Source organism: Gavia stellata, chromosome 20 (assembly GCF_030936135.1).
Source record: "Gavia stellata isolate bGavSte3 chromosome 20, bGavSte3.hap2, whole genome shotgun sequence".
Lineage (NCBI taxonomy): Eukaryota > Metazoa > Chordata > Aves > Gaviiformes > Gaviidae > Gavia > Gavia stellata.
This window is the reverse complement of record NC_082613.1, coordinates 791,648-812,511: the sequence shown is the minus strand read 5'-3', so window position 1 is coordinate 812,511 and position 20,864 is coordinate 791,648. Positions and strand designations below refer to the sequence as shown.

The 20,864-nt window shown below is 63.7% G+C and overlaps 1 protein-coding gene across 1 annotated transcript; it reads left to right on the top strand.

The window, feature by feature from the left end:
* The first annotated feature begins 3,043 nt into the window (after positions 1-3,043).
* Positions 3,044-17,368, top strand: KIAA1755 (KIAA1755 ortholog). Its single transcript, XM_059827199.1, is given in 16 exon segments — positions 3,044-3,078; positions 6,741-6,787; positions 6,790-6,938; positions 7,465-8,403; positions 8,638-8,758; positions 8,868-9,032; positions 9,752-9,875; positions 10,255-10,348; positions 11,475-11,561; positions 12,231-12,347; positions 12,717-12,815; positions 13,060-13,208; positions 14,373-14,511; positions 14,786-14,908; positions 15,654-15,845; positions 15,927-17,368. Coding segments are annotated over 15 exon segments (3,513 nt in total). The 5' UTR covers positions 3,044-3,078; position 6,741; the 3' UTR covers positions 16,896-17,368.
* Positions 17,369-20,864: the final 3,496 nt, after the last annotated feature.

Here is a 20,864-nt window from a genome sequence, read left to right as displayed (position 1 = left end):
CAAGGCTCCCAGCAGGAACCCAGCCCCAGAGACTGTCCCCGATGCTGCGCTCACCACCCCCGCCCTCCCTCCACCCCAACATCCCGGTGACGTTCCTGAGGTCCCCCAGGGACCAGCGCTGCAGCCAGAGCGTCTGTCTTCTCCACCCGCTGAGGGCTGCCATCGTCCCCAGACAGGCAGGCTCCTCTCGCAGCACGCCAGCTCGTGACGCGAGGTCTGGGAGCCCCGTGGGAGACAAAAGGGGACGCAGAGAGCCGAGGGGGATGATTTTTGCAGAAAAGTAAAAATAAAAATGCAGGAATGGTGACCTCCGGCAGAGCCTGGGGGGATCTGAATGGTGGCTCTGTGCCGGCGGAGGGGCAGGGCAGGAGGCCACATGCAGCCTGTCCCAGCAGCTGCTTGGGACAAACAGGACATGGAGAAAGGGAGCAAAAGAGGAGGGTGAGCTCATGGGGTCAGGGGCCCCAGGGTGGCAGGGGCACCCGGGAGGCCCCCAGGAGACCTTTCTTTTGCTTGGTCCCCAGCACCCCTACTCCCACCGGCAAGCCTTGCTGTCTCCGGGCGGCAGGAGGCACGGGGAGCTGCGGGGATGTAGGGCTGGATCCAGCCACGCTGGGTGCATTTGCAGGGTGGCCCAGTTGAGCACAGCTGGTAAGAGCAGCCCAGGGCCAGGCAGGGAGCTGCTGCCCTCGGGCCACTCCACGGTGCCGGAGTCCCTCTGGGCTCGGCTTTGCATCCTTCCCCTCCTGCTCGCCAGTGCCACAGAGGGATCCTACCTGCTGGTGTGGGACCCGGTCACCTGCACTCCTTCCTCCCCACCTGCAGCCTCCTCACCCAGCCCCCGTACCTGTCAGAAGGAGCATGAACCAAAGCAAGTTCTTGGGCTCATTTCAGAGGTAACCAGGCAATGAAAGAAGGTCAGAGCATGAGCTCATACTCCCCTTGCACTCGGGGAAACTATAAAAAGGCTGAAGCGGAGTATGTGAACTAATGCAATTAAGGGAGCAATTGGCCACTGGTGGGGAAGGGAGGAGCTGGCCCAGTGGGCCCCAGTTTCTATTAGGGATCCCAGGCAGACGGCTTGGACCAGGTTCGAGCCGAGGGCCAGGTCTGCATGGAGCTGTGGCAATGTCTGCGGGGCTGGAGCCATGTGGTGGGCTGCAGCCAGGTGCTCCAGCCCTGCTCCCCGCAGCCAAACCTCTGCCCACCCGGCACAACCACTGGTGCCTGAGCCCTTGCAGCACTCATGACACGTACCGGTGACGAAAGGGCTCTCGTTAGCTCCCAAGGAAATGGGAAGCAAACGCAAAGCCCTCCCTGGCGCCGTCCTCCCTCTGAACAAGCCAGCAACCCAGCTGCACCTCCTCCCGTCTCGGCTTGTTTTCACAGCGTGTCCTTTGGCTGCTTGCTAATCCCTGGACAAATGTGCGTTACCGAGACTGCCCCGGCGGCTTGCGGCCCACGCTCTGGCCGTCCCACCCGACCCTGACCCTGTCGCCCGTCCCAGCCCCAGCACCATCCCTGAGCCCGTGCCCACGAACACGACAGCTGAAACGAGTTCAGCCCGAGCAGGGAGCAGAGGCTCCGAGAGCGCCGGGTGCCGTGCCCGGGGACGGAAGAGCTGTGCCGAGCAGCAGTGGTTTGCGCTAGGATAGACCAAATCTGTGGCTTTGGCTCTTACGCCGATTGTTTTTGTATGACTTCTGGTTGCTCAATCACACAACTCTGCCTTCAAGTAGGTACTTTCCATCATTGAAACATCCCAGAGAGCCGTAAGAGACACTTTTCTCCTGCTGCGCCCGTAGGCCAATCCAGAAATGAGAGCCCCGAGCGGTGCCGAGTGCCCGGCGTTGATTGCGAACCGCTCCCGACGGCGCGTACCAGACCGGCCTGCGCCCACCGAGAGCGCGGGAAGCGGCCGCGAGTACCGCCTCTGCGCACACACGCGGCTTTGCCGGTGCCCGGCGCTGCGAGGCGTCCCCGGGCCGGGGGAGGGAGCTGCCCCGGGGGGGGGGGGGGGGGGGCCGCCCCTGCCCGGTACGGTGCCGCGGGGTCGGGGCAGGGCCCGCCGGGGGCCACCGACCCCCCCGGGGCTGCTTTCTCCGGGAGTTTGGTACCCCCCCCGGGGGCCACCCCCACCCCCCGGAGCTGCTTTCTCCGGGGGTTTGGTACCCCCCCGGGGGCCACCGACCCCCCCGGGGCTGCTTTCTCCGGGAGTTTGGTACCCCCCCCGGGGGCCACCCCCACCCCCCGGAACTGCTTTCTCCGGGGGTCTGCCCCCCCCCGGGGGCTGCTGCCCCCCCCGGGGCTGCTTTCTCCGGGGGTCTGGCACCCCCCCGGGGGCCACCGACCCCCCCGGGGCTGCTTTCTGCGGGGGTCTGCCCCCCCCCGGGGGCTGCCGCCCCCCCCGGGGCTGCTTTCTCCGGGGGTCTGGCACCCCCCCGGGGGCCACCCCCACCCCTCGGGGCTGCTTTCTCCGGGAGTCTGGCCCCCCCGGGGGCCACCGACCCCCCCGGGGCTGCTTTCTCCGGGGGTCTGCCCCCCCCCCCGGGGGCTGCCGCCCCCCCGGGGCTGCTTTCTGCGGGAGTTCGCCCCCCCCCGGGGGCCGCCGCCCGCTGCGCCTGGGGGGCACCCGGCGGGGGGACGGGGGGGGGTCCCCGGGAGGCGCCGCGGGAACAGGCGGCGGGCGCTCCCCCCGGCCCCCCCGCGGGCAGACGGCAGCGGCCGGCCCCGGCCCGCCGGCGCTCCGCGAGCCGCCCCCCGCCAGCCCCCTCCCCCGGCCCGCCCCGCCGCGCTCCCTTTCTTCGCCTTTTCTTTCTTTTTCCGTCCTTTTTCTTCCCCCAGCAGCGGCGCGGCGGGCGGAGGGAGCCGGGCCGGGGCCGGCGGGGCCGGGGCTGCCCGCCCCCCCCGGGGAGGCGCCGGCGGCGGGGAAGAGCCGCCCGCGGACCGGGGGAGCCGCGCCGGGCGGGAGAGCCGGGGCCGCGGGCAGCGCTGGGCCCCCCAGGAAGGAAGAGGGAAGAGGGAAGGGGGATTGGTGCCGCGGCCCCCCGGCCCCTCTGCCACTTCCCGGTAAACATGGTAATTCCTTCTGCTTTCCTACCCTTGCGCTGAGCGGCCCCGCTCGCTGCCGGCCCCCGCCAGCACCTGCGGGCCCCCGGCCCTCCCGAGCACGGGGCGGGCGTCGGGCGCGAAGGCGGAGGTCGGGCGCGAAGGCGGAGGTGGCCGTCGGCCGCTCGGGCAGGCGCGTGCGGGGCCGCGGCCCGCGATGCTTCGACTTCCCCGCAAAGTCTGGCGGGGGCATGGGGTGCAGCAAGCGGGTGCTGCCGCGTGAGCCGTGCTTGGCACGCAGGTACGGGACGCTCGGCAGAGCATCGCTGGGCTGGCCATCTCGTTTGTCACCGCAGCCGGCACGCGCCATTGCCCTGGGCTCCGGGGCGATGCTGTGCTGAGCCCTGGCCGCCCGCTCCGCCGGGCTGGGGCTGTTCGTTAGCGTTTGCATCGTGCCCTGCCAAAGCTGCTGACAGCGAGAGCTGCAGGAGAGGGAGAGGAATTGTTATTCAGGGCTGGTCCCGGCACTCAAACCTCGCTCCTTCCTGAGCGGGAGGGAGAAAGGAGACAGAGCTGAGTCACCCCGTGGCTTTGGGTACGAGTTAAACAACTTTACAGCACCAAATCGCCAAAGCCCAGCTCGTCTTGTTGGTGTAAACCACTTCAAAAAATATGGGTGTTTGGGGAGAAATATCAATCTCTATTTAACAGCACTTTGGCTTATTAAAATGGAAATAGCTTTGCAAATGTGAATCTCTTTATGCTCCCTAATGCCTTTTGTTTCGGTTCTGTGCTCCCTCGCAGCTGGCGGAGGGATGTGGGCTAATTGGTTGCTTTTGGATTTCGAACAGCTCCCCGGCCGGCCTGGCCTCAGCTTCTCCCATGAACGCAGCGCTGCTGCACTGTGGTCACCCCAAAATCCTCCCCCCAGTGATGAAGTGCTTTGTGACACTCAGTGAAAACGTTTTTAGTCATTCCAGGCCAAAATATTCCCCAGCACAACGCAGGCTGCGTCTGGTGCCTCCATCAGCCGGTAGTTCTCTCCCGACGTTGGCTCACGCAGTCCCCGCTGCTGGATGAAGTCCTGGGCGTTTTTATTCCATTGACAGGGGAGCGGCTTTGTTTATTCACTCGATCCATCCTCTGGTACATCCCTTGGCTGTGGGGTTTTGGTGGTGGTTGGGACGATCTTCCTTTTCCCCCCTGCAGCAGGGCTGTCCCCTCCCTTAGACACCCTAAGTTTATCCCAGCCAGTTTACCCAAACTCCGGGCGTTTCTCCCCGGCCACCAAGGTGCGGGACTGGGCAAGGCCGGGGAGCCGGGCTGCGCGTGCCGCGGCCAGGGGAGGCTGCTCTGGGGCTTGGGGGGACGGTGTCGCGAGAGATGGTGGGTGTGCGGTGGGGCTGCTGGAAGCGTGCGCCTTGGCCCCGTCCGCCTGCGGTCTGTGCCCCCCCCCGTCCTGCAGAGCCCTCCCCGGCAGCGCGGCCGAGCCGGGGAATGGCCGGGTTTGGGGCTGCTCGTCACCCCACGACGCAGCCTGCCCGGAGCGGAGCCCCAGCGGCCCCGGTCTCAGGGGACCTGGCTTCTCTTTCTGTTTTCTTTCGCTTTTTTATCAGCACCGCATGAGCTCGGCCAGTAAGAGTTTAGTCCGGTTTCAAAAGAGCTGGTTTTGGGATGTGCCGGGGCTGTGCAAGGGTGGCTCTGGGCAGCGGGCTCTGGCGAAGGCAAGCGCCGGCAGGGCAGGCAGCGCTGGCCCATCTCTCGCGGCAGCATTAGGAGCTGGACGGATCCCCCTTCGCTGGTACGGGCGGTGGCTCCTCACCTCCGTGCTGGGCCAGGGAAGGAGCCAAGCTCCATGGTGCCAGGCAGGGAGGTGGTGGGCGCCCGGCCGGGCTCGGTGCCTGGGAGCGGGCGGCTGCGCCGGGGCCCCGCGGGAGCAAGGTGGAGCAGGGAGCCGGGCTTTACCCCGCAGCACGGCTTTTCCAGAGCAAGGTCTCCCATTCCTCCTAGGAACTGTGCGAAGTAAGACCAAGCGTGAGAAGCCCAGCGGTCCGACGGCAGGCCTGCAGAAGGCCTGGCAGGGGAATGCGCTGGCAGGTCAGGGCACCAGGAAGGGACTTGCTCTCCTCCCGCTCTGCCCAGGCCCCGTGGCTCCTCCTGCCCGGCTCAAGGGCGGGAGATCTCTGTGTGGAGACACGGAGAAAAAGTCAAGAAGAATTAACCAAAGCGTGACTGCAAAGTGCTTTAGCTAAAGCGCATTAAAGCTAATTAAGCTGAATTAACGGAGGCCACTTTGTCTCTGTATGGGCTCCCAGGCCAGGGATTAGCTGCCTGACACTAATGCCCACCTTCAGCTAATCCCACCTTCAGCTAATCCCACCTGACTCCCCAGGTGCCCGCACAGGAGCACGGGGACGACAGCGAGCTGTGGCTGACCGAGGTGCGGGACCTGGCTGTGGCCCCGGCTGCCGGGACGATGCTCATCCCTGTGGCAGCTCCCCACGTGCTGCCCGCGGCCCTGGGGTCCCTCCGCCGTTCCATCTGGGGCCCGGCCCCAGGTGATGGCCTTGGCTTTGCCGCGGGCTGCAGCGGGTGGCAGAGCTAGGGTCGCCTCGGTAGCTGGCGGCCGGCAGAGGTGGCACACGCCATGCTCTGCAGGAGGAGGAGGAGGAGGAGGAGAGACGTCCCGCTGCAGAGCCGCAGATCCCCAGCCAGCCAGGCTGGGCCTGACCCTGCACCTAGCAGAAACCTGCTTCTCTCCCGCAGCAGCACCGTTTCCAGCAGAAAAGGTGCCTTTTGCCCACCCGCCCCCCAGACACCAGCCCCAGCCTGGTTTGTTGTTTATCTGAGCCTCTCCTGCAGAAATACCCCCCAGGGAGTTGGACAAGTCTCCGTCTTTCCCGCTCGCCGATGGGCTCCTTTTGGCAGCCATGTCTGTAGTCACCCCCACGCTGCCCGTAACACAGCTGGGATTTAGCGGAGGCCGTCTGATGGCTTCCCTCCGTGTACCCGCGGCGCCAGCCGGGTCTGCGCAGCCGATGTTTCCTGCGAAGCTGGGAGAGCAAACCCAGAACCGCCAGCTTACACGTGGCATGGAACCGTGTCCTCGCCCCGGTCTGGAAGCGGTGCAGGGGAGGGGGCTGTCACCCGGCAAAGCGCTTCCCAGAAAACGCTCGGAGGACTAATTTTGAGTTCGGCGAATTCAGCGATGAGTCTGAACCAAAACACTCTATCCATCTTCAGATGTTTGTCCTTCCTCCCATCCGCTGCATTCCTACAGCGAGCTGCTGAGCCCAGCACATCCCCATGCTCCTGTGTCTGGCTCAGTTTAACCCCTTGGCTGCTGCGGCTCCTCCGCCTCCGCACAGCCAGCCTTTCCGAGCGGGGCGGCAGGCTGCGCTCGGGGCTCATCTCAGGCTCCTTAAACCACAGCCCAGTGCTGGGAACCGGACCCGGCCATGTTCGTGCGCCCCGGCTGTGCGGTGCTTAGTGCGCTCTGCACCCGGTTCCTCCCCAGTTTCTAGCCCAGGAAGGTTTGTAGCCCCCAGGCTCTGCGGCATTGCCAGCATGGGCATACCGGGGACCCGGCAGAGGCGCGGTGCAGCGTGGAGTGGTGGGCACCGGCTCTGCGGGGGGTGACGGCATCCCGACGCGAGGCCGCTCTCCCCACCAGCGACACTTTCCTCCCACAGGATGCCGGGTCACTGGACGCAGCCGTGCAGAGTGCCCTTCAGGCCCTCTACCCCCCCTTCGAAGCCACGGCCCCCACGGTCCTGGGCCAGGTCTTTCGGCTGCTGGAGACGAGCTACCGGGGAGATGGGCTCCGCTGCCTGCTCCAGTTCCTCATCCCGGCCAAGCGCCTCTTCGAGCACGTGCGGCAGGCAGCCTGCGTAAGCCCGCATGCCCCCCACGCCGCAGTGCCCCTGCGCCCCACTCCCAGCCATGGGGGATTTGCCCTATGGCATGACACCCTGTACAGCCGTGGCCTGTACTGGGCTGCAGGCTCCCTCTCTGCACATCCCCCTCCCTGTCCTGTCCCCTCTCCGCAGAGGGGACTGTGGTGTGCCCAGTTCCCAGGGTCGGCTCCGGCACAGAGCCTGGCACATGCCGTCCCCACGATAAGGGTGGGGGGACTCCCGGATCACCTTGTCTCACTCCTGGAGAGGCTCCGGTGGGGGTTTCCCCTCTATTAGCACGTGGGGAGCACCCAGCATCCTGGGAATGGCCACGGGCTTGGGCTGGGTTTGCAGGACCCTGCTGTGGCTCCGCTCAGGGACATCCCGTCAAGTCACGAGGCTCTTCAGTCTCCATTGTGGGAGGCGCAGAGCCGGGCAGCGAGAGCGCGTGGGGCTGGCTGGGAGGGTACAGAGCTGGCGGGAGCTCTCGCTCATGTGCTGTGTTCTTCCTCATTCCCAGGCTCCGTACTTCAACTGCATCTTTCTCCACGAAGGCTGGCCCTTGTGTCTTCACGAGAAAGTTGTCGTCCACCTCGCGCCACTCAACCCCCTCCTGCTGCGCCCCGGGGACTTCTACCTGCAAGCAGAGCCCTGTGAGGAGCACTCAGCGCGCATCACCGTCAAGCACCTCTCCTGCGACCTGCGCACGGTGGAGGAGACGCCTGTCCCCGAGGCTGCTTACGCGCTGCTCTTCACCAATGAGTGGCTGGAGGAGATCAACGGCGACCGGGCCAGAGCCCCTCTGCATACCTGCCTGGTGGCCACCGAGAACGGCATCGCCCCGCTGCCATGGAGCAAGATCGCCACGCCGGAGTTCGTCGACAAGCCCAAGGCTGGAGCTGATGGCGCATCCACGGGGGCCCGGCACGGCCCTGCTCCTGAACCTGCAGCGGAGCCGGCAGCACCCAGTGCACCCGCACCCCACGGCACAGCGGATGCCCCGGTGCCCTACGGCAACGTCGCAGGCACCATCCCAGGCTGCAAGGTCACCTCTCGGAAGTCAAGCCATGGAAGGTACCCAGGACTGATCAAGGTGGATCAGGCTGGGCTGCAGAAGAAGCCAGCCACGCTGGCCATGCCCAGCCTCTGCGAGATCATCAGCCAGAACCTGGAGGGAGAGTATGTGGACCTGCTGGAGCTCTCCCAGGAGCAGCTGGACCTCCTGGCCAGGTCCCTGCCACCCTCCCGCCTGGCAGGGCCGATGGGGTCCAGGGCCGAGGCGACACTCCCCTGGGTGAACGGGGGGCCGGGGGCAGACACCTGGCCCTGTGGGGGGGCACTGAGCTCGGAGGAGGGTCCCTGCACCCCGTGCCTGGGGAGGAAGCTGAGCCCGGAGCCAGGGCCACACGGCCCGCGGTGCCGCCACCGCGACTCCTACCTGGCCGCGCTGCAGAACCCGGTGAGCTTTGGCCCTGGGCAGATGGCAGCCATCCTGGAGGAGCCAGATGGCCCCGAGCCGCCCCCCGCCACCCCACGTGAAACCCCAGCACGGCACGGGAGGGGAGCCAGCAGCCCCACGCTTCTCACCCGCCGTCCCTGCAGAACGAGTCCCGGGGCGCAGGCGGAGGTGGTGGTGCGGCAGAGCAGCCCCCGGCTCCCCCCGGGCTCCGGCCACAAGTTCTCCTTCCTGAAGGGCCCGCGGCTCGCGGTGGCCCCCGGGGATGAAAGAGCCACCAGCCAGCACGAAGGGGCCTGGAAGAAGATGTCTGCCATCTACTCGCCCAGGATGGGCAGAGCCAAGCCAGCCGGGAAAGGTACCGTCCGAGTGGGGCTGCGGCGCCTGCCCGGGCTCTGCGGGAGCTTTTGCATTTCTCTGCCTTGTTGCACATCACCAGCTCCTCTCTCCTCTGTCCCTGCGGGCAGGTATGGATGCAGCAGCCGCTACCCCTCCGGAGGAACGGTCCCTGGAAAGCACCGGCTGCAAGAACGGCCCCTCCACGCCTGACACGGGCACCCCTGGCCGGGAGCCGCCGGCCTGGCAGGACCTGCACGCTGGGCTGCTGCACTCGGGCATCGTGTGCCTGCCAGGTACCACCGGCACCGCCAGACCCTCAGGGGTGTTGGGAGAGGCCTCTGGAGGGAAAACACCGTGCTGCTGGAGAGGGTTTTCTGGAGGAAGGTTTCAGGGCTTTGCTGGAGGCCAGAAAGCCCCCAATCGGAAAATTTCCTTTCAGCTGGGGAAAAAAATTAAAAACATAAAAACAAGCAGTCTGCTCCGAGCAGCTGCCCCGGTTCCCAGCTGCACCGAGCCCTCCCACACCATTCCTCACCAATGAAGCCGTTCAGCTTTTAGCTGCCAGACACTAAACATTTGGCTTCTTCCTTTTCCCAAGAGCTGGAAAACTGTGACAAAAACCATCTTTTTTCTCAGGAAAAACGTCCCCAGCAGCTCTGCCTTGGCATTTCCAGGGCCAGCGTTCGTGCCAAGAGCCCTCGTGGGCTAGTGCTGCCCCTCCAGAGGGGCTGGGGGAGGCTGCACTGGGGTGGCACTGGGGCGGCACTGGGGTGGCACTGGGGTGGCACTGGGGCGGCTGCTGCGCTGCCACAGCTGCACAGTATTAACCCAGGCTGCACCCCCCGAGCCGAGCTGGGGCAGAGCCCCCTCCCGCAGCCCTCGGCAGCCGTTCCTGCTTGGCGAGCAGCAGCGAGGCCGGTGGCAGCCGCGGCCCCTGCGGGGGTTTGCTCAGCGCTGGGGTTTGCCGCCGGCGGGTGGCTGCTGGAGGGGTCACTTGCCCCTTTCCCCTCAGGGAGCTCGGACAGGCTGGGCAGGGCCCTCCTCCAGGTGACCACCAGCGGCAGCGCCTGGGGGGCCGCGTGGTGCTCGGCCGCTGAGCTGGCGAGGCTCGTCCTCTACCTCTGCTCCCTCCCCAGGTAAGGGCCAGGAGGACCTGCCAGGGACCCCCCGGCTGCTCCCCTGCTCAGGGGTCCCGGGCAGCCCCCGGGCCAAGCTGGGATGGATGCCCAGCATCCCGCTCATGCTGCTTTGGGCACATCCTGCGCGGTCCCCACCGTGTCCACTGTCCCCCCTGCAGCCACCCCCGGGGGCACGGGGGCTCACATTAGTGAAGGTCCAGCGCTGCCCTCGGCTGGGGCATCCCACAGAGACGAGGCCATTGCCTGTGGCTGCCGGTTCCTGCCTGCCCTCACCCTGCTGCCCGGGGGCTCGGAGCCGCGGGAGGGCAGGGACCCCCGCTTCACATGCTGCTTCTAACCAGCGCGCTCTGCCTCCTGCTTTATTTCCCCTTGCTAGGCGAGAGGCGAAGGACGGCGAGCTCACCGTTGTGGTGGATGCCAGGAAGCAGCCGCCCGCTCCCGTCCTGTACTCGGCACTCCGCTCTGTCCAGGTATGGCGGGCTCTGCGTGCCGGTGCCGCGGACATGGCGGGGGGGAGTCCCTGCCCAGGAGCGAGAGCTGCCGCTCTTTGGGGGTCCCTTGGAGCCTACCCTGGCCCCGCCGCACGGTGCGATCCCCTGGCTGGCAGCAGCTTCTCCGGCAGCCCGCGGCGCTGCCGTGCCTGGGGCCACGGTTTTTATCTTGCTCGCAGATTTTACCCCTAAGCGTGGCGGTGCAGATTTACCGAGACAGCTCTCAGCTGCCTGCGGCTGCATCGCAATACACTTATCTAGAAAACCCACATCTCTCTTGCTGCTTCCTCCCCAGCGGCCAGTCCTGGCTCCTGACTCCCTGTGGGTCTGGCAGCGCTTAAACAACTGCCACTTTGTTCCCAAAGTTGCTGATAAACCTCTAATTCCTGACCACGTCTGCAGCTGCGCAGACCGTCCTCCAACAGGGCACAGAGACCCCCTTTCTCCCAGCCCCCTGAACTGAGCTCGTATCCAGCGCTTGCATCTCTCCAGCTCCTCGAACGCCAGCCGCGAGGCACCAGTGGTTTGGGACCGAAGGCCCCTTCCCAGTTCCACAGGATCTGGCCTCGGTCTCGGCCCCGCTATTGCCCGGCATTGCAGCGAGCCCCCAAGCCCTTCAGCATCCCGCTAGCTGAGCTCACCTGGAAATCAGCTCCACAGCGACGGTCAGTTTGTCCTGGCCGGGTTTCTGTGCCGGTGCCAAGGCAGTGCCGCGGGAGCACCCTGCGCTATCCCAGGGGCCGTGGGGACCTTCCTGCCGCTCTGCCTGTGCTCAGGGCTTCAGGGCTTGGCTGCAGCCTGTCCGATAAATCCTGCGCTGGCCCGATGCTCCCTGTGCGGAGAAGCATCGCTGGTGCGAGTGAAGGGGTTTGCTCACGAGGCTCTTTCCATGGGTCCATTCTGCCAGGGAGCTGGTGGTTGGGACGGGGTTATGGCCTGAGCGAACCGTTTCTATTTCCCATGCCAGTGATCTCGGGAGCCTTTTCCTTTGTAATGAGCTCAGCGGCCTCAGCCAACTCAGGCAGCTGAGCCCCGGCATCACTGTGGGTAACCCGAGGGCTGCGCCGTGGGGTTTGCCATGGTGACTCTTCCCTGCTTCCTGCAGAGCGTCTCACCGGGCTGCATCCACACCGTGCTGCTGCTGGCTGAGAAGGAGCTGGTCACCCACCGCGAGAGGCTGCCCGGGGTGCAGGTGAGCCTGTCCCCGTCCCCGTCCCCTCCTCACGTCCCCGCGTTGTCTCCTGTGGGAAGAGCAGAGCCAGGGTGAAAGGAGCCTCCCGCCTCGGGGGACCCTCCGTCCCCTCACCTGGAGACCCCAGTTCCCCTGCTCGGGGACCCTGGGCAGAGCAGCACCTCGCTGGGGCAGGTCCCCGCTGCATCGGGTGCAGGGTGAGGCCCTTAGGTTCGCTGGGCTGCGCAGGCGGGCGAAAGCAGCCGAAGGGCAGCCAGGCACCTTCCCAGTTACCTCCAGTGGATGGACGCAGGCACAGGGATAATAAAGCTCAACTTGAAAGGGTTTATTGTTCTTTTAGTGCTGCTCAGTTTAATTAATATAATGTGAAATATTAATGAGCTTGATCACCTAGCTTGGCTGTCCTGGCAGATTATTGCAGTCCTGGAGATCTCCCCTGCATTCAAACACCAAGGAGCTGCTGGGAGCAGCTCCGAGCGGAGCTGCCGCATGCACGCTCAGCCCTGCTGGCATGCGGCGCTGCCGCAGCCGCCACGCCGCGCGAGTTAACAGAGCGGGGTGCTTAGGGCAGGAGGGGGTTATGCCCCCTGTTCCAGGCTGTCCCTGGGGGTGTTTCTGGGGAGGGACCTGGCACGGTGCCGCGGCACTCACGAGCCCCGTGCTCCGCAGGTGGAGACCCTGACATCGCTGAAGGCTCTGGGCCGCTACGTCGACAGCTCCCAGCTGACACAGGAGCTGCACGGCACCTTCCCCTACTGCCACGGCGAGTGGGTTCAATTCTTCCAGGTGTCTGTTATCACACCATTAGCCATCGCCTCACCTCCCCACGGCGCCCCTCCATCCCCACCATGGCTTCCATGTCTCACAGACATCCCTGGAAAAGCAACAGGAAAGCCCAGGAGAGGGGAAGGAAAAGGAGAGCTCTGAGCGCAGGCGGGCAACCCCCTCCTGCCTGCTTCTGACTGCTCCTGCCTTTAACTGCCCAACCACCTTCACGCTCCCTTCCTCCTCGGCTTTATCCCGGTGCTACACGGTATTCCCTGCTCTGGCCTGGCACTGCTCCTCCTCCTCTTCCTCATGGGCAGGCTGCCCTCCCACCCCATTGCTCGCCCAGCTGCCCCGGCCCCACTGACCCTCTGTCTGTCCCACCTGCAGAAACTGCATCCCTTCACGGCCAGCCTCAGGCGGGCATCGGAGCTGCTGCAGAGCTGCATCCAGGAGCTGCGGAGTGCCGACACGCTGGTGGGGACGCAGGTAACGGGCAGGTTGTAGGGCTTTCCAAAGAGCCCTTCTGCAGTCCAGCACACAGTGCCATTTTTCCCCGTTTCCCCAAAACTTGGTGCAGCTGCTCCTGGACCGGCCGCTCCTGGCCGCAGGGCTGTCCCCTGTCCCCTTTGCTCATCCCTTGATGTGCAGCCCCGGGTGCCCGTCCTGTGCTGGCCCGGGAGCCGCCAGGTGAGGCCCCAGGTGAGACACATGTCCGACCCTCCCTCCACAGGATGTGGCCACATGCATCGGGAAGCACCAGGAGCTGATGCAGAGGGTGCTGAGCGACCCGCAGCTGGTGTGTGTGCAGCGCGAGGCAGGGGCTGTGCTGGCCAGGCTGCGCAGGGAGGCCGCCCGGCTCAGCGCCTCGGCCGATGTCAGGTAGGAGGAGGGGGTGGCTTCGCCAGGAGAGGGGTGCCAATGCCGGGGACCCCTGGCCTCCTCCGCTGGCCCACAGAGCCACCTCTGCAGGGACAGCCCGGTCCCCATGAGCGCGAGCTTCTTTCCAGCATGCCCTGGAGCTGGCACTGTGCTCCCTCTTGCCCTGCAAACTCCCTCCAAGCCTGGAGCTCACTTCTCCGACAGCCCTTTGCAGGATTTCCTGTCATCGTGGCTGGGGAAGGTGCACGGGTCCCTGGGAGGGTTTCCTGCCCCAGGACCAGACCTTCAGCAAGGCCTGCAGCGAGCCCTCCAGGCTGGTCTCAGGCAAAGCCACTAGATGGGGCCAAGCCCCGGCGATGCCGCGCTCGTCCAGCAATGCTGCACATGTCCGGCGATGCTGCGCTTATCCGGTGATGCTGCGCTCATCTAGCAATGACGCACATGTCCGGCAATGCCGCGCTCGTCCGGTGATGCTGCGCTCGTCCGACAATGCTGCACATGTCCAGCGATGCTGCGTTCATCCAGCGATGCTGCGCTCGTCCAGCAATGCCACGCATGTCTGGCGATGCCCGCGCTCATCCAGCAATGCTGTGCTCATCCAGCAATGCCACACATGTCCGTCGATGCCGTGCTCGTCCGGCAGTCCATGCGTGTGGGCAGCACTAATCCCACTGCTTCCTTCTGCTCCCTTCTCTTGGCTGGGCCAGGCCACACCGACAGCCAGTGCTTTCCCGTCCAATGTTCCCTGACATCCATCTTGCTCCGTGAGACAGGGAGGTGTCAGGGCACCTGCAGGGCCAGGGTGCTCTGCTGCAGCATGCCTGGCGTGCAGGGCCTGGAGCCCACCGCACCCCAGGACGTGCCCTCGTGTCCCGGGTGGGCTCTGAGGTTGCATGAGGCGGGTGGGGAGGAGGTCTCCTGGTCGGCTCCTGACCCGGGCACCTGCAGGGCTCTCACCAGCCGCACGTGCTGGGTCGTTGCCCATCCGCTCCCTTGGCTCCCAGCTGCCTGCATGGCCACATGCCAGCACCTGCTTCCAGGGAGCTGCCCCATCCAGAGCCTCCTGCCCACCGGAGAGCTGCCTCAGCCGGCATCTTCAGGAGAAGCCGGCAGCTTGCCCAGCAGCACCCGGCACTGACGGCCCCTCTCCTCCCCTACCACCAGGACCAGCATGGAGTCGGCCGAGGGGCTGTACAGCCAGCTGGAGGAAGAGCTTCACGACCTGGTGTCCCAGTCCAACAGTTGCCTGGAGCGCCTGGAGTTTCTCCGAAAGGTCCGGGAGCTCGAGGCTGAGTTCAGCAAGGTGAGTTGGGTGTCCCTGGCGTGCAGCAAGTTGAAGTTGTCCTCTGCGGGGTTGCCACAGCTGCGCATTTTGGGCACATGTCCTCAGTTTTTGATGATGAAGGAAACCCAGACAATAACAGGATTGCCTGAGCTTTGATTTTCATTACGGCGCGACTGTGCGTAACCACGCCTGGGATGGGGTGCCCCGGTCGGGGAAGGAAAGGGAGGTGCTGCGGAAGCGCCGCTGCCAGTGGCTGGTCCCGCCTGACCCTTGGTCCCGCTCTCTCTTGCAGCTGGGGTGCTGGCTGGATGGGGAGGCAGCGGCGCGGCTGCAGGAGATGGGCACCGAGGAGTGGAGCCCCGACAGCTTCCCGGCCTCTGCCGAGCAGTTTAACGAGTTCCTCATCCAGGCAACAGTATGTTTGGAGGGGGCTTTTCTGTAACATGCATCCCTAGGGTGTTGCTGCCAGCAGCGCTGTTAGGCGGCTCCGGCCCCTGCCTGGCGCTCAGCAGAAATGGAAAACGCCAAATTAGAAACGATTGAACGTCCTTACAAAGTTTGATACAATCAGCCCAAATCCCCCAGGTTTGGAATGAGGCTTCTGAGCAAAACTGGGTGTCCCCAGCCTGGCTGGGTCAAGCTGCAGTTTTCAAACCCAGCTTTGCCAGGGTCTTTGGGCAGCCCTGCTCTGGTGAGGAGGACGGTTGCGCTGCTCCTTGGTGCGCTTTGGGCTGGGGCTGCTGTTCCCAACCCCGCCTGCGCTCCGTCCTTCGCAGCCCCCTTCCTCCGCAGGGCCAGGCTGCAGAGCCTGGATGTCCGTCAGACAACAAATAATGTGGTGACAAGGATGTGTTCCTCCCGTACCTCTAGACACAGAGGCCCTTTAGTTACATGCACCGCAGGGAGGACGAAGCAGGTGACTCCACTCACAACAGAACAATGCATTTTGTGCTTTTTGAGCCGAGCCAGGACAGAGCAGAGATTTTGAAAATCCCCATTCTTTGTTTCTTCTCACTTGCCCAGAAACATTTCCCATCTAGGTTTGATAGCAGTGCTGAGTGCTGACCTGCAGACAGCCTCACCCTGCACACGCGTCCCAGCGCAGCAGGTCAGCGACGTTCCCCGAGCATGGAACTTGTTCCTTCCTGCCATCCCTGCAGGCTCAGTACCGGCACGGCCTGGCCCTGTGTCAGGAGGCAGCTGAGGTCCGAGACGCAGCTTTCCCAGAGGCAGACCCCTTCCAGGCGGCTGCAGCCCTTTTCCGGACGAAGCTGATGAGCTTCTACAGGCAGGTGGAGCGGCGGCAGGCTGAGCGGGAGCTGCTGCAGGAGCTCGGCCGGTTCTCCGGCAAGGTGGGTGCGTGGGCTCTCTCCTCCCACAGGACCCAGTGCCAGCTGGGCAGCCGTGAACACAGCCGTTCTTGCCTTTTCTAGATCACGGGGCTGAAGCGGGACTGCAGGCAGTGCTCGGCCCGGGTGAAGCGCGGGGAGGGCCAGGCGCTGCAGTGCCTGCAGAGCTCTTTCCAGAAGCTGTCGGTGGAGTTTGCTGTGGAGAAGCTGCAGGAGATGAAGGCTCAGGTGTGCAGGATGCAGAGCAGCCGAGGGCTGGCAGCCTGGACCGAGGCACGGCACAGGTACCAGGAGACCCGGCAGATCTTGGAGGAGCTGCTGGCAGAGCTGCAGGAGGCCTGGGGAGCACAAGCCAGCGGGCAGGGAGATGCCTCTGGCTCCCTCGGCTCGGGGTCTGCAGCCCCGTGCAAGGAAGCCCCAGTCTGCAAAGCAACCGCCAGCCCCGAGCCAGCGGGGCCGGGGGGCCGGGGGGCAGCGGAGCAGCCGGAGCCCAGCGCCCAGGGACCAGGACAGCCCCAGGCCGGCAGCGTTCCCAGCCCCGCACTGGGTGCGGAGCCGAGCTCCCCGCAGCCCCACTGCCGTCAGGGGCCGGAGGGCGACCATGCCTTTCACCACCACGTCTCTGATGACACCTCCCTCCCAAAACCCGAGAGCGGAGCCTGCCTGGGAGCTGCAGGACACCTCGCCCAGGAGCACAGCCAGCCCCTTCAGAGGCATCCCTTCACCCTGCCTCCCCGGGCGCGTTTTCCAGGTGCTGACCTGTTGTGTCCCACCGCTGTGCCCCACGGGACTGTCTCAGCCCCCGGCACGCACGGTCCTCCTGCAGATAAGCAGGCAGAAGCCACCCAGTACTTCCAGGTTTCCAGCCAGAGCAGTTTCTCCTCTGAAGACTCAGACTCGCAGAACTCCACCGAAGAAGCCCCAGCAGCGAGCCTGGCTTTGCCCCAGGAACTGCAGAGTCCCAGACCATCTTGCCCCTCCAAAAAGCCCCCCCAGATTGTTTACCTGGAGAACCACCACAACGAGAATCCAGCTAAAGCAAATGCCAAGTAAAACCAGTCCCTTCCAGTTGGGGCTGTTTCTGTCCATTTGTGGAAGTCTCAATCACCGACTGGATGGGATGTCCTGTGCTCGGAGGTGGGATGCTGGGACCTGTTGCTCAACCCTCAGTCCCAGAGTCCTTCAGTTCCCTTTACTTAGCCCTCGCCCCGCTGTGTAACGGCAGTAACCCCATCACCAGCCTCACGAGGTTTGTTAATGATCTACTAACTGTGTAGCAATCTTCACGTAAAGTGCATTTATCCCTACAAGCTCCAGGTTTGCCCTAGGACAGTGGTGAGGGTTCCCTGAAGTCAGCAGCCATGCTCGGAGCGTCCCATGGGAGCACAAACCTGTGCTGAGCTGTTTCTGCCCACTGGCCCCTCCACGCTCCCCCCTCTGCTGGGTGGTTTTACCGTCCCCTGCGCTGATGCTGCAGCCCTGGCCAAGCGACAACGACAGGCAGTTTACCTGCATGCACTCGTTAACATGGGACTAATGTTATTAATGTTAATAAACCTGAAGGGAAGCGCCCAGCGTGGTCCTCGTGGAGCAGAACGAAAAGCCATGTCCGGCTGAGAGCCAGGCACCGGGCTGCTCGCCTGGGCTCCCCGCCGCTGCCCCAGCCCAGCGCCAGCGGGCAGCCAGTGCCACTGCGAGAGCCTCCCGTGCCCCCTGCGCGGGCTGTGGCCGCAGCCTGGCTCTCCTGCCCACGGCCAGCATCCTGCTGCCGGTAGGACGGTCCTGCGCAAACGGCTGCTGGCTCGTCCCTGCTGCGCCCTGCCCCGGCTCCCCCGCTGCCAGGCTGCAGGCATCTGCAGAATGAGTCCCTCTCCCTTTTGTAAGGGTTAAATGCCTCTGTCTCTGGTTCTCACTCCCATCCTACCCCCTCCCCGGTACATGGGCCAGGGTGGTGTCATCCTGCCCAGCCTCCCCACTTGCTGGGAACAGGCTGTCCCAAAGCCTTGGGGATCCGGCTGAGCTGGGTGCGACCTTGCCGATCGCTGTCTGAAACAGCCTGGGGTCCCCAGGGATCCTGTCCCCACGGGCGCGTCCCGCCGAACCGCACTGCCCGTTTGGGAGTGGGCGAAGCCAGGCGGGGGACGGGCTGTCGGGGCCACGGTGCTGCGCCGCCCGCCACCCCAGGCAGCCGCATCATGAGCTAATCAAGAAACGTCATAGAAAAAGCAATATCTCACATAGAGGCCATTCCAGAAAAACACCCTCCTCCCAGCCACGGCACGGTCATGGCTCGCGATGCTGCGCCTCAGCAAAGGGCACTTGCCCATCCCAGTGTTTGTAAGCATCACTCATACCCCTCTCAGCCTTGTTTTTGCCAAATCCCCAAGTCAAGCCCCGCTGAGCTCCTCTCTGGAGGCTGCAGTCCCAGCCGCCCCCCACGGTGCCGCGTTCCCCCTGCCCAGGTCATTAACGGCGGTGTTAATGAGGACTGATTCCAGTCTGCTCCCAGGTGCTGCCCTGGGACCTCCTGCCCGTGCTTCTGCTCCCAGTTCTACCCGCTGTCTTCTCTTTCAGTTCTTTTCAACTCCATCTTCTCCAGCTCAAACACTAATTTCCCTAGTAGCACTTCTATCACCGCTTCACTGAAATCCCACTAGCCGACATCTATCCCGTTCTTTTGGGCTTAAAAGTAGTTATCATAGGGAGACACTGGGGGAGGTCTGCATGACCCACCCTGGGTGAACCCAGCCGGCTTTGCTCCATTCTCCAACTAACACCACGTCCTGAATGTCACCAAGGTCACCCAGCCAGGCCATTTTTCCTTCCTCTTCATGTAATGATATTTACCCGTGCCCAACCATCTGGCCCTGCACCGAGTTTAAAGGGCTTCAGAAACCCCTTTGCTGCAGAGATGATGTAGTGCATAAATCCAGAGAAGGAGCAGATGCACACGCCTCCCCCTGCTCCGACGTCCCTGTGAGCCACCCAGAATCACAGAATCACTAAGGTTGGAAAAGACCTGTCAGATCATCAAGTCCAACCATCACCCCAACCCCACCATGCCCTCTAAACCATGTCCCGCAGTGCCTCGTCCACACATTCCTTGAACACCTCCAGTGAGGGTGACTCCACCACTTCCCTGGGCAGCTTATTCCAGTGTCTCACCACTCTCTCAGTAAAGACATTTTTCCTAATATCCAGCCTGAACCTCCCCTGGCGCAACTTGAGGCCATTTCCTCTTGTCCTGTTGCCACCCAGGCTGGCCGTCCCCACGCTGGCCGGCTGAACGTGCCTGCCTGGACAGTGCCCAGCTCATTCTGAGAGCCAAACATCTCTTCTACCTCCAAAAGCATTTAAAGCCCAGCCTGACAGTTCCCTCGCTCAATTCTCTGCTCTACCGACAGATGATTTGTTGTATCATTCCGTTACACGCTTGCCTCTGCAGTGCACTGAAGAAACAGCATGCCTTCCAAATTCCTCTTCAGATACCGATTTTTGCCTGCCATTTCACAGAAGCCCGTGGCTTTGGAAGTCCTCGTTATCAGTGTGCGGCCACGTGCGGCTGAGCTCAGCCTCCTGCGACCAGCACAGCACACACGTCCCACCCCGGGCTTGTGCTGATGCCCTGACGGGCTGGACACGCTGTCCACGTTACTCATCTCCCTTGGGAAAGGCAGACTGCGTGCTGGTGATCAGCGCTGCGCACCCCATCGCCACCACAGCCATGCCGGCTCCCGGGCAGGGACGCCTCCGTGGGGACCCGTGCAATGGCAAGGCAGCTCCAAGCCCGGCGAGGGCCGGCTGGGACCAGCCGGGGTCTTCCGGGGCCGAGCTGCCCAAAACCCAGGCACCTGCCTGCATCGGCCCACCCGGCATCGGCGGGTGCGGAGGGTCCCCTCCCCACCGCTCCTGCTTTCTTACCATGTCCAGGAAAGTAGTAAACAGGAATTAAAAATGAACCGCTGTGTAAATTGAACAAGAGCGAGGAAGAGGGATGAGAATATTATTGCTGAAATAATACTGTGCGGAAGCATTTGGGTGATGCCATTGTTGCATATAAACCCCTCGCTGTCACGCAGTGTCACTGGATAAGCATCTCCCATCCACAGCTGAGGCTGCTTTTTATCGCTCTGCAATGCGCCCAGAGTCACAGCACTGCCAGGCTGTGAAGAGGTAAAAATGTTAATCAATACTTTTGTCATTTCTAGGATTGATTATTCTAATTAATTCTGGGAGCCGTTCACCCCGGCTGTGAACAGATAGCTGCTGGTACATGGGGTGGCAGCCGGATTGGGATCTCGTTTATCCCATCATACAATTCAGGAGAGGAAATCTCTCTAGCGGCCGCGAGTAAAACTTCGTATTGATTCCGAAGTGCTTCGCTTGTTTATAGCAGTAACACCTCCAGCGCCCCAGAAGGTGTTTTATGCTTTGCTGTTCCGCTGCACCATCTCCAGTGGTGATATGAGGTCAGAGGCTGAAACGACCCAGATCCGGGAAGCGTAGAAGTGGCAGGGACGGAGCCTTGGGCTTGACAGCCCTACGTTGGGAAGTTGCCTCTTAACTGGGGCAAGCAACATCTATTTTAGCTTCCACATTGATGTGAAAGAGGTGCTCACTGCTTTTTATTTATTCTACCTGTGTTTCCTGGGAGCCCTTTGGAAAGGCACTCAAATCCGTGCTGCTGCTCTTTATCATCGCCGCACACGGAGCAAAGCCAGTTTCCACGCCTCAGCATCCCCTAACCTCACCTGGAGAGATTTTGGCACCCGGGCCCAGGCAGTGCAGCGGAGCACCCCCTCGCCCCCATCCCTGCGGGCTGCCGGGTTCTGTGGATTCAGACCTTGCCCCGACCCCGACAGCCGGGTCTCAGCTCCGGGCCAGGCTGGGAGGGGACAGGCTGCCCCAAGGGCTGCGAGGAGCTGGAGGTAAATCCAGGCAGACCTGGATGTGGGGTTTAAGAAATAAACGCAGGCAAAGCAAACGCCTGGATGCTGGGAAGAAAGGAGAATAGTCAAGAGA